Raw genomic sequence first — 15,395 nt, forward strand, 5'->3', positions numbered from 1 at the left:
TACACATTGTCAAAAAAACCCAGTAGGCACAATTATTATATATACACACATAAGATCTTAAGATGAGTCTTCAACATCACCAAAGTGACTTGTATTGTGACATCACACTTTGCTTAGCTAAGATTGCTACACATCTTAAGTAAATCTTTTCGCGTTGTAAACCAAGCCCCATTCACTTTTATAACTTGACTGGTTCATACTTCATGCCAAATGCCAAGTAAATTTTGACATCGCAATTTTCTATTCGCAGCGAATGTTTTGCAAGAGTTGAGCACATTCAACTTGATGCAAATCATGATCTGCGTATTTGAGCAGTCGAATTCTACTTCGCAATCAGATGAAGTATGTACATGGCTGAATTAAGTCCTTATTTGTTGATCCACTTACAGAAACAGACGAATTTGTATTAGTTTCATTTTTTGCCAAATTTAATATATTTTGATAATATCTTAAAGTTTGCTTTGTAATACTTGTGTTTAGTTCATACCTCACTTGTCGCACTCATTATCAAATGGAGCTATGGAAGGAGGAAGAAAAATAATTGTTAGCATAAAATCTTACTTGGTAACAGGCAATGGAGAGCTGTTGATAGTATAATACATTGTGAGAAACGGCTCCCTCTGAAGTAACATAGTTTTTGAGAAAGAAGTAATTTCTCCAGTAAAACATTTAAATTGATTTTGAGTCCTCACGCGTGAGCTCTCAAAATCAAGCATGAAAGCACACAACTTCATGTGACAAGGGTGTTTTTTCTTTTGTTATTATCTCGCAACTTCGACAACCAATTAAGTTGAAATTTTCACAGGTTAGGTATTCTGTGCATATGTTGAGATTCACCAAGTGAGAAGACTGGTCTTTGACAATTACCGAAGGTAACCAGTGTCTTAAAGGCTCAAAACAAGGCAAAAATACACAAGGTTCTGAAAGATTTTATACAAAGCAAAGAAAGCACCTTAACAAAGTAATCAAAAGATGACACAAAAGATTACCTAATGAAATACTGAAAGACTAACCGCATTATCTCCATCTAAGTCGACAGCCTTGACATCCGCTCCTTTCTTGATGAGGTACATGAATGATTTGACAGTGTCCATATACATCTTTTGGTTACAAGTCCTCAGAAGTAATGTTGAGCCATTATCATCACGGAAGTTGACATTGACATTGGGTTGATCTAGTAGTAGATCTGTACAGCCTAGATGGCCCTTCAAGTAAGCTATGCCCAATGGGGGATTCTGGCAAACAAAGGGAAAATGTATTTCATGTTGTCTGGTCTGATACTTCATGGAAACAACTAAGGCAAATTGCCTCCATGCCTCCTGGTCATTGCCTTGGTGCCCTTGAAATAATGCAGTAAAAATTTACAGTTTCCTCACTGAGGAGAAAACGCCCTGATGCCAATTGCCCTTTCAAAAACAAAGCATACAGGCTTATGATGTTCTCTGATTGTTATATGAATACAATGTGTGGAACTTGTTCACAAGACAGTACATTAGCAGGATCAAGCAACAGAGACCAGCATTCTCCTGAAGATGATCAGAGTATACTGATCGAAACGTTGAGTCAATAACCACAGGTTCTTTTCAGAACCATAAAGTTATTAAATTTCACTTAAAGTATAAATTATTAAAACTCATCAGCATTTAATACTATTTGTACAATATTGGAAGTCTTCAAGACTCTGAATATTCAGATAAATCTGTTTTACCTTCCAATCATTCAAGATGTTAGGATCTCCACCAGCTTTGAGGAGTAGTTTGAGGCAGTGCCACCAGCCATAAGCAGCTGCATAGTGGATAGGTGTGTTCCCTGAAGAGTCCTTAGTGTTAGGATCAGCTCCTTTCCTTAGTAGGAGAGTCACTATTGGATAGTGGCCATTCATGCACGCTAACATCAGCGCAGTACGCTTGATCTTATCTGTTAAATCAAAGAAACAGACTCAGTGATTTGACTTAGTAGAGTCACTATTGGATAGTGGCCATTCATGCACGCTAACATCAGCGCAGTACGCTTGATCTTATCTGTTATATCAAAGAAACAGACTCAGTGATTTGACTTAGTAGAGTCACTATTGGATAGTGGCCATTCATGCACGCTAACATCAGCGCAGTACGCTTGATCTTATCTGTTAAATCAAAGAAACAGACTCAGTGATTTGACTTAGTAGAGTCACTATTGGATAGTGGCCATTCATGCATGCTAACATCAGCGCAGTACGCTTGATCTTATCTGTTATATCAAAGAAACCGACTCAGTGATTTGACTTAGTAGAGTCACTATTGGATAGTGGCCATTCATACACGCTGACATCAGCGCAGTACGCTTGATCTTATCTGTTATATCAAAGAAACAGACTCAGTGATTTGACTTAGTAGAGTCACTATTGGATAGTGGCCCTTCATGCACGCTAACATCAGCGCAGTACGCTTGATCTTATCTGTTAAATCAAAGAAACAGACTCAGTGATTTGACTTAGAAAGTGGCCATTCATGCACGCTAACATCAATGCAGTACGCTTGATCTTATCTGTTATATCAAAGAAACAGACTCAGTGATTTGACTTAGAAAGTGGCCATTCATGCACGCTAAAATCAACGCAGTACGCTTGATCTTATCTGTTAAATCAAAGAAACAGACTCAGTGATTTGACTTAGTAGAGTCACTATTGGATAGTGGCCATTCATACACGCTAACATCAGCGCAGTACGCTTGATCTTATCTGTTATATCAAAGAAACAGACTCAGTGATTTGACTTAGTAGAGTCACTATTGGATAGTGGCCATTCATGCACGCTAACATCAACGCAGTACGCTTGATCTTATCTGTTAAATAACAAAAATGGAGTTTAACGATAGCTTCCATCTCCTCAATAAGAATCTTAGCTAAATCAAGATGTTCCATTTAAGTTTAAGGGTGGAGTGAGTTATCTTACTTACCTCTTTTCTCAATGATAGCTTCCATCTCCTCAATAAGAATCTTAGCTAATTCAAGATGTTCCATTTTAGTTTAAGGGGGGAGTGAGTTATCTTAATAACCTCTTTTCTCAATGATAGCTTCCATCTCTTCAATAAGAATCTTAGCTAATTCAAGATGTTCCATTTTAGTTTAAGGGGGGAGTGAGTTATCTTAATTACCTCTTTTCTCAATGATAGCTTCCATCTCTTCAATAAGAATCTGAGCTAAATCAAAGTGTCCCTGTCTAGCTGCAAGCATCAGGGGGGTTAGTTTGTTATGAACTGCAGACATCATTGTTTCAACACTAGCTCCATGTTTCAACAGACTTCTCACAGCATCCTGTGACAATAAAAAATAGAAATAGCCACAAGGTTTAATATTAAAGTAATTCGTTGCTCATGATGTGGCGTGTCATGGCCCTAACGGTTAAGAGCACCGGATTCAAGAAGTTCTGGTGTTTGATCAGCAGAGTGTGGGTTCGAGTCCCAGTCGTGATACTTGTGTCCTTCAGCAAGACACTTAACCATGATTGCTTCGTAAAGTTGGGTTAGGGAGGAGTGCTCTCTGATCTACCAGCCAGGCTTCTGATGGATGATACCCAAGCCTACATCCGTATGGACTGTGAGGGATGCAACCCTGTTTCAGCCCCATGAGTAGGTGGCAACGGCCCCTGGCAAAATAGGTGATCGTAGCGCACACCTTGAAGTGGCCTTCAGGCCTTGTTTGCCGGCCACTTGCATAAAAATTTTTTTTAAAAAGTGGAATTTCTAGGAGATTTCTAAAGGCTGGTGCTGTGTGGGAATACTGCAGCCACAGATGCAGTTGGTACCCACTTTCACAAAAAGTGTGGATGGATTTGACGTGCTTGTGAACATACTGTAACAGTTTTTTGCTGTATTCTCAGTATGTAGACACTGCATTCAGCTGACACTTTCACATGCAACTTTTATTGTACCTTTCTTGATAATTTTGCCTATAAATCAGCATAACAATGACAAAACCCAATTTATTACTAAGGGAATAAAAGGGTACCAAACGAGTTCTTTAACGGCCGTTTAAAACCAGCAGGGGCATTGCCATGTGATAAAGGCCCGAGCCGAAGGCGAGGGTCTTTATCGCATGGCAACGATCCTGCAAGGTTTTAAACGGACGTTTAAGAATGAGTCACTACTCTTTTATTCCCATTCATAAATGCCCTTTTGTTAAAAAACGTTTAAAAAAAATACAATTAAAGACACTTTGATAGTTGAAAATTCGAGGTTTGAAGTATTTTTTCAAAAACTTTGTGAATAATCTGTTTGGTGCGCGTGGGTTGTGTGTAGCGCGCGCTTAGAAATAGATTATGCGCTGTTACTATTAGCTATTAATTGGGCGTTCCCCGTGATAATATTGGCGTACGCATGCACCCTAAACGCGGAAGCCAGCCGGTTATAAACAGCTCCAGCTGGTCATTATCAACCAGTTAAACACTCCCATGTGACGCACTCTCCACCAATAGGAGTAGCGAAACTGTCTGGGGTATTTATGAATAAACATTAAAGGCATAACTGTTTTCCTACAGTCTGTTAAACATATTATTAAAGTGACTTTCCTACATACCACATGTCCTTTTTCAGCAGCATAGTGGATTGCAAAGTAACCAGTCTTGTCCTTTAAGTTGACACCTGACAATCCTGTTGGACCATCTTCCTGATCAGAAACTAATTACAATCAAAACAACAACAATAGTATCAATCAGTCATTATACAAAAATACCAGTAAGTGACTAGATCAAGGCATTATAATCTCTGTTTATTAGGCGTACTTTTAGACCATTCCTCTAACTTTCTCAACTCCTAGGGACCATACAACCTGTGGCTTTAGAGTGAATGGTTTCGCTCCTACTTATCTTCTGAACCTTATTTTCACCAAAGCCCACAGTTCTCGCAATCTTCGTTCCTCTTCTACTTCCCATTTGTGCTTGTCTCCTGCACCCCGCACCTACACCCGGTATGGCCAACGAGCCTTCACAGTTAGCGCACCTACATTATGGAACAATCTCCCTCTTCACATCCATCAGGCTTCATCTCTTGAATCCTTCAAAGCCATGTTAAAGACGCATTTACTTCTTTGCTAAGCTTAGTTATTATAATTTGTGTTTATTCGTAGTTATTGTACAGCGCTTTGTAACTTTTGTAAAAGGCGCTCTATAAATATTATTTATTATTATTATTATCTAACACAATAATATAAAAACATCTATGATAATTCTCGTCAAAGCTTGTTTAGCATCTGGACGAGGGGAGAAGACAATGAAGAAGTTTCATAAGTTCTAGATGTGGGAGGAAAATCCCAGAGAATTATTCAAGCGGGAAAATCGACCACAAACCCAATCGGCATAATGCCCCCGATGAGAATCGAACTATGTCCCAGATGTGGAAGACAAGGAAAGTTACCACTACGCCAACCTGAATTTTTAAAATAGTAACGGCAGATTAAATGTAATCTTTGGTGAGAACAAAATACTTCTGGAGGTAGACTAAAGTAAAAACGTATAAGAAAAACCGAAAAAGTATTTCAGTGGATTGAATTTGTTTTAAAAAATATCATCAAGACAGTTGTATTATGAGGACAGTTAATATAAGAAAGCTTACCAGACTTGAGATTCTTGAGAAGAACTTCAATGTTATGAGTTCTTCCATACATAGCTGCTATCATCAATGGTGTAATTAACTTCTTTGGAACAAGCTGATCAGCGGAAATCCCCCTAATACACAACAACAACAATCAAAATGAGAAACAACAACATTGCATATACCCCCAACAACGCAACGGTCACTAATAACTCACATAAACAATCTCTACCCTCGCAGGTACCCACTTACTCCTGGGCGATGAGACCCAATCAAAGCCAAGTGTCTCACCCCAAAATACTAGTGACACAACCAGGATTTAACTTGAGTTCAATGCTCACTGCATGCTCTTTAGGTTTCATCACAGTATTTCAAGGAGTTGGTCTCGTGCTCAACTACACTATAGCCCTTGTGTCACACTTCTCTATTCCTGGAGTTGCCTGGGGAATACTGGCAGGCCTTTTCATACTATCATCGCTTTACCCCAGGTTAACCACCAGTCTACTCCAGCAAATGGAATAGCAACCCCTGCTCTGGAGTAGGGGTAAGGCCTGGCGTAAGGCAAACCTGAACCCCATGAAATAGGGACACAGTGTGAAAGTGTGCCGGGGTAACCATGGGGTAAGAAAAGTCCCGGGACCTCCCTTTTTTTTTTTATGAGAGATACAGTGTAAAAACAGCTATACATCAGGGGCTGTGAGCTCAATTAAAGAATTCAAAACTAGTTGACTAGGTTACCTGTCTAGTAGAAGTAGAAGAGGGCCACTGCTTGTACAAGCCGCTGCATAATGGATGAGCTCATAACCCTGACTGTCCGTACATGAAGGATTGGAAGCAAACATCAACAGATGGGCTAAGATCTTAGGATTAGGGTTGATTGCTGCACAGTGGAGTGGCGTGATCTACAATGACATCAACAAAACCATTCAGTTTCAATTTCAACTCATTTCAGTTATTCTGAATATGAAGCCAAGGACTCTCAGTTTGAGCATGTCCATGAAATATCCAGGAGCTTGTTTATGGTACGCTTTATACATCATGATCATAACTTTATAGAAGATTCTTTGATGAGGGAATGAAAACCCAATCCACATAGTACCCCGTAGGAATTTGAATCGGGGTCCTGGAGGTGGAAGGTGAGGCAACACACCACTACACCAACCCGACCACCCTCGGAAAGTGAAAGTTACATAGTGTTCTACAATGAAAAATTCTTGTCATTCCATCCTTAAGATGAATCAAAACTTCAGGTCCTTGAATGCCTGATGTTCTACAGCCAGTTGGATAATAGAGTATGTTGAAATGATTCTCTTCTAGTCTACTTACCTTATTATTCTCAAGGCATTTCTTCATGACCGAGACTCCTTTGACGTTGCCCAAGTCTTCAGGTTTTTTTGCAAGCAAAGCCTGTTAAAAAAAATACAATTGTAACAATAAAATAAAAGAAATAAGAAAAACAAGCAAACAACAATCGCCAACCTGTAGTTATTTCGTTGGTGATCATTTTCATAAATCATCAACTGAAAAGTCCTTTGGAAATTACATTAACACGATAGAGGTAAAAATCACCTGTTGATGAAGAGTATTGAAGCCGAATCCCCCTCTAACGTTGGCTTGTTTTACAAAGTGTCCTGCGAGCTTCTGTTGTCCAGCTCTCACTGCTACAGAGATCTTGTGTAGATATGTATCCTTCATTTAAAAAGAGAACAACAACAGCATGCTTTAAATTATTCATTTATTTGATAATTTATTTCTTTATTTTTTATTTTGTTTTATAACACACTCAACATTAGTTTTTGGTTTTTATCCATACACCAATGTGTGTTAGCACTGTATACCCGAGTAACATTCCTGTGATATTTTTTTTCACAGGACTCGGGAAAGTACTGAGCATACAGTGCTAACACACATCGGTGTACGTGTAAAAACCAAAATTAATATTCTTTATCCCCGATGCAAATTTAACATCTCTAACACACTCAACAGCATAATTATAATCAATGACAGGATGGATAGAAACCAAGAAGAAAAACTCAGATTTTTGTGGGAGGGAAAACCCCCTATAAGGGAAACCCACACAATCAGGCAGGGAATGAAAACCCAATCCACATGGTAAGGCTCTGGTCAGACGTGAGAGTCGAACCAGGGTCCACAGATATAAAAGGCAGGGAAACAAACCTTGATCCAACCTGGTCCCTCCTCAATAAAGCACAAAATATCCCCACAAAACAACTGTCAATGATCTTAAAGTCACTGCCCATTTTGTAATGTTGTTTTCAGCCAAAGTTTCAGCCATGGATAATTTGTCTTGAAAACATACCTTGAATGAGTCTTGGCAATTACTAAGTACATCCAATGTGTTTAAGGAAACACCTTCAGTGAATGCAATGTCAGCCAACCGATTCAGCTCTGGACCTGCCTCATAAAATTCAAGATCCTACAAAAAAATACACAGCGTCAACATATCTCACCAACATAAAGGTACCAATCAAGTGAGTTTTATAATGGTAACGAAATGGGATAACTTGTTGGTAGTTCTCACATGAACAACTTATTAGGCACCAGATTTTAATCAGTATTCTCTGGTCATTACTTCAGTTATGTTAAACAACAACTCACACAACTTCATTTCTGACTGCCAAATTAATTACTGGATAGCAACTTCACAAAGGAAATACCACATCTGATACTACATCATCACCAACAGAGATTTGAAACCTTACAGGCCCGATACTTCACAGAGGCAATATATAATAATAATTTGGGGGGCTAATCATCCTTACTCGCAGCTAAGAGATGAATTGTGTAGGACGCGGCTACAGCGTGTTCAAGAAGCAGGCATGCAAGGGTGCCTTTGGCTGCCAGCCACATCAACTCATTATGACCACGGAGCACAGCCAAATATCGAAAGTGTTTGATTTTTTTCCCGAGGGAGGAAAACCAGATGGTCTGGAAAACCCTCAAGGCACAGCAGAGAACCAACGCACAACTCAACTCACATATGGCCCCAGTCGGGAATCGAACCAGGGTCACATTGGTGTGAGGCGAGCGCTTTACGCACAAGCCAACCATATGTCACCCAATGAAGGCGATTGCCTCCATGCCTCTTGGTTATTCACAGGGTGCCCTTTTACCAAGGAGAAAATGCCTTGGTGCCCTTGCCCTTTCAAAAATGAGGCATACAGGCCTGATCTCAATTTGATATATTTTATTTCACAAATTAATATAAATTTTGTTTATTTGACTGACCTTTGTAAATGCATTGTCTCCTTCTCTACAGCCTCTTCCCATATTGATGGCTCTCACAGCATGCCCTAGACTACGGTAGTTATAACTAGTGGACAAATCAAATAATACAAGTTATCACGAGTAAGAGACATCATAAAGGACAATAAAACAAGCTAAACAAGAATTATGGACTGGCAACCAAGGACAGGGAAAAGGAAAAGAGGTAGACAGAGAAGAAGATGGAGAGATGACATCAGGGTGTATGCAGGAACAGCATGGACCAGAACTGCAAGAAACAAAAATGATTGGCGTCTACACGAGGAATGCTACATCTTACACAGGATGAACTCTGCTTGTTCTCTAATCGATAAGAGAACAGCCATCGATTTCACCAAACTCTTCCTAACTTAGAATTAATCTTAGGACTTAGGACGGGTTCAGTTCCATATCCAAATACGTAGGACGCATTGAACCCATCCTCAGTTAGGACAGGTTACTCATCCTAACTTGAGTTAGGATTAATTACTCATCCTAACTCGAGTTAGGATTAATCCTAGCGTTTTGTGAATTCGGCTACAGGCAGAGTAGAAAGCTCGGAGTACACTGTTCATGTTGTCATGACCAAAACAATGACTCTTGTCAGAGCCAACACTGTGTACAAAGGGATTTTACACATGTTTGTACCCCTGCAGGGTTTATAAGAAATACTGACCTCTTATTGTCTGCCATACAAAGCTTCAATTGTCACTTACTTTGAGATTGCATTAATTACACTTTATGAAAGAAATATAGGCTTGAAGTTTTAGAGTGCTAAAATGAAACCATGAGACACTAACCTTCCAGTACCTTGATGTTGCATCAATGTTCGAGGCATGACCGCTCTCTGACTATTGTCCACCTGCTCATACTCTTTTATAAGAAGCTTTATAGCATCAGTATTCTCCGTCTTGACAGCATACTCTAGAGCATTGTATCTTAAGTCTACACTTCGATTGGTGAATACAGACGGTATATCTTTATTGGCAATCAGTTTCTTAAGAAGAGGAATATCTTTAGTGATGACAGCACAGATTACACGTTTGCTACCGACATATACAGATACTATAGGCATCCGGGGTGGATTTCTGTGAAAGACAAATAAAATTTGTCAGAAAATAGATTTACATGTGCTCATATTTTCTTCCAAGATTCTCCTCCAAACATTTCAATGCTGTCATGGAAGCCGTCCATTTTATGTGAAAGATCTGCTCACCGCAAACATTCCTGCAAGAAACCTTCATTCAGCAATCAAACACACCATTGTAATGCCACCTATTGCCACCAAAACATATGGTGAGTGTAGTTTTAAGTTAGCTGGACCTCATTTATGGAACAATCTCCCTCTACACCATCAACTAGCTACCACTACCACTATCTCACATTTCAAGAGTCTTCTCAAAACAGTTCTGTTCAATTCGTTGTAGGCCCCTTATGTAGGCTAAAATACAGTTGTTATGTTGCACACTGCTTACTAAACAAAAGGACATTACTCTTACTTACTTGACTTCAAACATTGGATCTTTTGAGACAACTGTAATGTTTGTATTTGGAACCAGCTTGCTGTTTGGATGCCTCGCTACTTTCTTGCCCATCTGGGGAGACGTCTTGCCTCCAATCACTCTCTTGGTCTTGACTCCACCTTTACCACTTCCTTTGCCTCTTTTCTTGTCTTTACTTGCAGGCTTTTTAGTTCGTGGTTTAGCTTTTGCTGCACTGTCTTTTCCTTTGCTAGTCGCTTTGGGCTTGGTGGTTTGTTTTTGCTTCTTGACTGAAAATAAGAAGTAAACAATTTGTGGAAATCCAATTTTGCTATACTTTATTAAATACAACTAGATGCTGCAATTGAAGTCTTTAATTTTTCTTTTAAAATTTGTTTAATGGCAACGAATCATCTAAAAGTTAATCATGAGTTTTAGTTGAAGTTTAAACTGAGCGTACATTGTGAATTTTAACTACAGTGATGTGAATGGGAACAAAGTACAACAAAGAGAAGTATGAGTGACTTGGTTTCAAAAATTACTTTCTATAACAGATATTAAGAAAGATAAGTAATTTGTCACCAAATCTTTAATGCCGTTGAGTGTCCTTTGAATATGGTGGGTGTAGAAGCCCAATAAGACACTAACCTTTCTTACTTGTTGTCTCCTTAGTCTTGGATGCCACTCCTCGTTTCATCTTTGAAGCAACACCACGACCCACCGTCTTGGTTTTAGACTTAGCCTTCTGAGGTGAACTCCCTCGCTGTTTGGACTTGACTTTGGAGACAGCCCTGGATGGGCTCGGTTTAGTAGCATTTTGAAACTTTGTCAACTTTTTAGGACTCGACTTGACAATCTTTCTGGGACTAGCTTTGTTGACCTTCTTGAATTTGATCTTGGAAACGGTTTTCAAACTTCCCTTTGTTCCTTTTTGAGGAATGATTTTGACTGGCTTTTTAGTAGTTACTTTGATTGCCCTTTTAATAGTAACTTTGATTGCCTTTTTAGGGGTTACTTTGATGGCCTTTTTACCTGTACTCGTGTTTGCGTTCTGAGATTTTGACTTTTTAGGCGATGATAGCAAGATCTTAGTAGATGAAGATCTTTTGAGGGCTTTTCTCGCTTTGTCTCTTTGGTCATCATTCTTCTTCATTATCTTTCCTCCTAACAAAAGAAACAAAACAACAAAGGTACCGTTTACAAAACAAAAACAACTTAATATCAATCTCATTCTATTGGAAAAGGTAGTGGAGTGTGCTCACTGGACTGGACTGTGTAAGTTTGCAACTAGTTTTAAAAGCAAAACAAAAATAGTTAAAGGCCTGACATTTCAACCCTAGCAGAGTCTCTCTTGAAGGCTAAATGATAACGCAATGCACTATACTGCTGAAACAAAACCAGTCATTGGAATGACAGGGAAGAAAGCACACAGAAAAAGCAGGGAATAAGTATTGAACTTGAAGAGGGTGGGGGGAGCAGAGGGGAGGGACTGGTAGTATCACAAGTGGTTGGAAACACAGTTCTTTTTAAAAACAACACAGAGCCCAGTGCTGGATTTTACAAAGAGTTAAGACTAGTCTCATCTCGAGTTAGGACGAGTTACACAGTTTTCTGACGAGTAACTCGTCCTAACTTAGGACTAGCTATACATTTTATGATATCTCTTGACTAGTCCTAAGTTTCAAATCCGTTCACAAAAAGCTATAAATAGTTCTGGGAGGGGTGGCTAGTACAACTGGGGATGCTTCACTCACACAGTAAATTCCAACGATGACCCTATACCTACAATATTTTTGTGACATCAAAACTTACCTTTCATGGTAGATTGGACTCTCTTTACTGATACACTCTGTTGGATAATGAGGCTCTTGGTTGCAATTGCAACATGTTTCTTGTTCTTCAGTTACATCAAAAAGAAAAAGAACAAAATAAACATCTAGCAGTGGTCGCATAGTTATCACACAGTAGTGAGTGGAATACAGAAAAGTATTGCTTCGGCTTCCCATTTTCTATATTAGAGGTCGAAAGCCCGAGTAATTCATGTATGCCCCAAAAGTTTAATCATACCCTACTTTTTCTTACTTGTCTTATCTGGAAATATTCAGTCAATAGGCACTGAGCAATTTTAAAGACTTCTTCAAAAATAATTCTAGGTGCTCTTGAGTTGTACTAGGTGGTACATACTCCTACCTAGAACTATATGATGAGGTTCATTCTGCTATTGCCTCCACGTTCATGGAGATGATAGTGGAATGAACTTTAGTTCTGGGGGTATGTGTTGGTTTGGGATAATTTTCCATATGGCGCCACCACCTTTTCACTCATTTTTACAAAAAGAGATATCTCATTGAGGTAGCCTAAATAAGATACTAAATTTTTTCATATCGAAAGTGGTGGCGCCATACGGAAACTTTTCCACTTCCTCAAACAAAACAGTGCTCAACATCTCAGTGCAAAGTCTGCAAACCAATCTGAACATAGTGACCCATAACAACAGTTACAAAGTTATCACCCAGCTACGAAGCCATTACCATCAATTTCAAAACGAAAAATAAATAAATTGTGTTGTAAACTACTTCCGTTTAAAGTTCCTGCTCGATTGGGAAACAGAGACCTGACTATTTGTACACAATATTAAGGGGAAGCACGAGTTCAATCTTGCAATGCACAATGAAATGGGATAACGGTAGAAGTCAAGGAACCAAACAACTGTACACGAACATTAAATAGACCACAAAAGTGAAGGTTTTAAAACGTCAAAATCAGGCTTTACTCACAAAATGTTGTTTTGTACTTCAGCATAGAGGTTTGTTTGAACGATAAGTTGTAATTTAGGTCATTGGTGTCCACATAAAAAGCCTCAATCATCACAATGTCTGTGTCAAACCTACGGCCCCCTGGCCTACGCCCCTTTCGACTCTCGCCAAATTAATAAAACAAACTATAAAAGTCGAGGGGCCAAGTCGAGGGAAGGACAAAACAAACTTCGCTTTTTCGACAAGAGACCAACTCATTTCTACCCTTAAAAGCTCAAACTAATTGAGCAAACTACCCTAGTCAAAAGGGCCCGGGGTTTTATCAAACAAATACCTTTAACAATGGTGTTTTGGCTGATCGCTTGCTACCACTGCCAGGACCCACCACTCTCTTCGAAGGTGGTGGTGGTGGAGGGCTCACTCCAGCACCCCTTCTCTTCGGCTTGCTAGGCATGATACCCTCAAATATTGCTCACAGGATACCTTCTCACCAACACGTTGATAAAATGCTTACTCGTAAAGAACATATGCTGCCCTTGCTTTATAAATACTGCTGCTCGCCTTCATTTTGTACACGAGAAACGCAAAACAAGATCCAACATGAACGGCAACCCCACTGACGGGTGCTACGTCATCAGCTTGATTTGCATAATAAACAACAAACACGGGGCAAGCTAAAACTTGTACGGCTGTCGACCACGCCCCCTTTCCCCAAGCGTGCAAGTATTTCCCTTAAAGGGAACGTCTTTGTTTTTTTGAAACATTTGATTATTTTAATCCTACAGAAATGTAGATATAGACAATAACAATTTTGAGTTCAAAAGGTGGTAGCACCAGAAATCCAGAGCGGTTTAGTCAGCGCAGGAAGAATAATTCATAATAATTAACAAACTGGAATACAAAACCTGAGAAACTTTTCTGACAGTAGCATTCCTCAAATGTTTGTGGATAAAAAATGCTGAACAAAAAAAAACCGATTTTTAAATCAAAAACTTGTGGTCAAAGCATTTTCAAATCATTATTACTTAAATTGATGACAACTCGCACACAAATTTACAAGGAATAGTTTATTATCTAATTCTGACATGCACTTTATTAAATCAAGCAACTTCAACAATATTTTATTCAGAAAACATTTTTCATATTTAAGGTTATGTTCTCAATAAATAATTTACAACACCCATTCATGAACACCAGCCAATTCACAAATTCATTAAGGCGATTGCATTTTTGTTTAATTTAGTAATTAAAACATTACGAACTGGACGGAAAATAAAAATAAAACTTCTAAATATATATACACGATCAGTTACTTGATCATCAAGAGAAAAATAAATCTAAGAGGACGGAACTATTGCAAAACTTTACAATTTATAAATACAGACTGCTCGAGTTAAAAAGAACAGCTTACTTCAAAATCTTTTGAACACCCTAAATAAAATAAGTTTTTTTATCTAAAATGTTACGTGAACTGATCAAGGCATTTTAATTAATTGTCAACTTTCCACATATTTGTAATAAAATTCATTTAATTAAGCAACAAACATCAATAACATTGTAAGTGGCACCTTATAAAATTTAATTCACCAAACAATTATGAGTAATTCTGAAAACATTTTGGAATATAAGAATCTGTTCTGCAGATGTATTTTTTTTTTTATAAGAGCAGAAAAGCGCTGCGTGCTGGTTAGCAAATCAGGGCCCAATTTCATAGCTCTGCTTGTGTTGACCGGGGAATGATGGGCATGCTAGTCTAGTAAGTGATCAAAATTGTAAAAAACCATACAAGCAGGCACCATTCCACGCCTAACACGTGCTTACCAAGTATTAGTGAAAGAGTCTTTGCAAGGGGGTGTACGTTTTTGACGTCTTCTATCAAGATATAGTTTAGTTAAACCCTTGCATAAGTTAATCACACTCTCAAAAAGCACCCTCACTGAGGTCTAAATAGCGCCCTCACTGAAGCTAAAAAGCGCCCTCACACGCCCTCAGTGCCGCTGTGTCTTTTTTGTGTTATGCAAGGGGTCTATCAGAAAAAACTAATAGATTAATCACTACATGCATTGACTGCTGCTATGGCATTTGGAGTTTAAAGACACTGGAAACTATTGGTGATTGTCAAAGACCAGGTCTCACTTGGTGTATCTCAACATATGCATAAAATGACAAACCTGTAAAAATTTGAGCTCAGTTGGGAGATAATAATAAAAGAGAAAACACCCTTGTCACACGCAGTTGTGTGCTTTCAGATGCTTGATTTCAAGACCTCGAAATTTAATTCTGAGGGAGCCGTTTCTCACAATGTTGTATACTATCAACAGCTCCC

At 38.8% G+C, this 15,395-nt stretch overlaps 1 protein-coding gene across 1 annotated transcript in view; it reads right to left on the bottom strand.

The window, feature by feature from the left end:
* LOC117288923 (poly [ADP-ribose] polymerase tankyrase-like) overlaps positions 1-13,670 on the bottom strand; it is a 42,423-nt gene extending 28,753 nt beyond the window's left edge. The window contains exons 1-16 of the mRNA XM_033769800.1: positions 13,404-13,670; positions 12,126-12,210; positions 10,962-11,477; positions 10,336-10,603; positions 9,633-9,920; positions 8,818-8,902; positions 7,889-8,005; positions 7,138-7,257; positions 6,895-6,975; positions 6,307-6,470; positions 5,590-5,702; positions 4,556-4,656; positions 3,136-3,295; positions 1,709-1,917; positions 1,014-1,235; positions 488-517 (exon numbers count right to left, since the gene is read on the bottom strand). Of these exons, the coding sequence (XP_033625691.1) occupies positions 488-517; positions 1,014-1,235; positions 1,709-1,917; positions 3,136-3,295; positions 4,556-4,656; positions 5,590-5,702; positions 6,307-6,470; positions 6,895-6,975; positions 7,138-7,257; positions 7,889-8,005; positions 8,818-8,902; positions 9,633-9,920; positions 10,336-10,603; positions 10,962-11,477; positions 12,126-12,210; positions 13,404-13,523 (2,679 nt within the window). The 5' untranslated portion in view covers positions 13,524-13,670. The remainder of the gene's footprint in view (positions 1-487; positions 518-1,013; positions 1,236-1,708; positions 1,918-3,135; positions 3,296-4,555; positions 4,657-5,589; positions 5,703-6,306; positions 6,471-6,894; positions 6,976-7,137; positions 7,258-7,888; positions 8,006-8,817; positions 8,903-9,632; positions 9,921-10,335; positions 10,604-10,961; positions 11,478-12,125; positions 12,211-13,403) is intronic.
* Between the last annotated feature and the right edge of the window lie 1,725 nt (positions 13,671-15,395).

Source organism: Asterias rubens, chromosome 1 (genome assembly GCF_902459465.1).
Source record: "Asterias rubens chromosome 1, eAstRub1.3, whole genome shotgun sequence".
In the NCBI taxonomy this organism is placed as follows: domain Eukaryota; kingdom Metazoa; phylum Echinodermata; class Asteroidea; order Forcipulatida; family Asteriidae; genus Asterias; species Asterias rubens.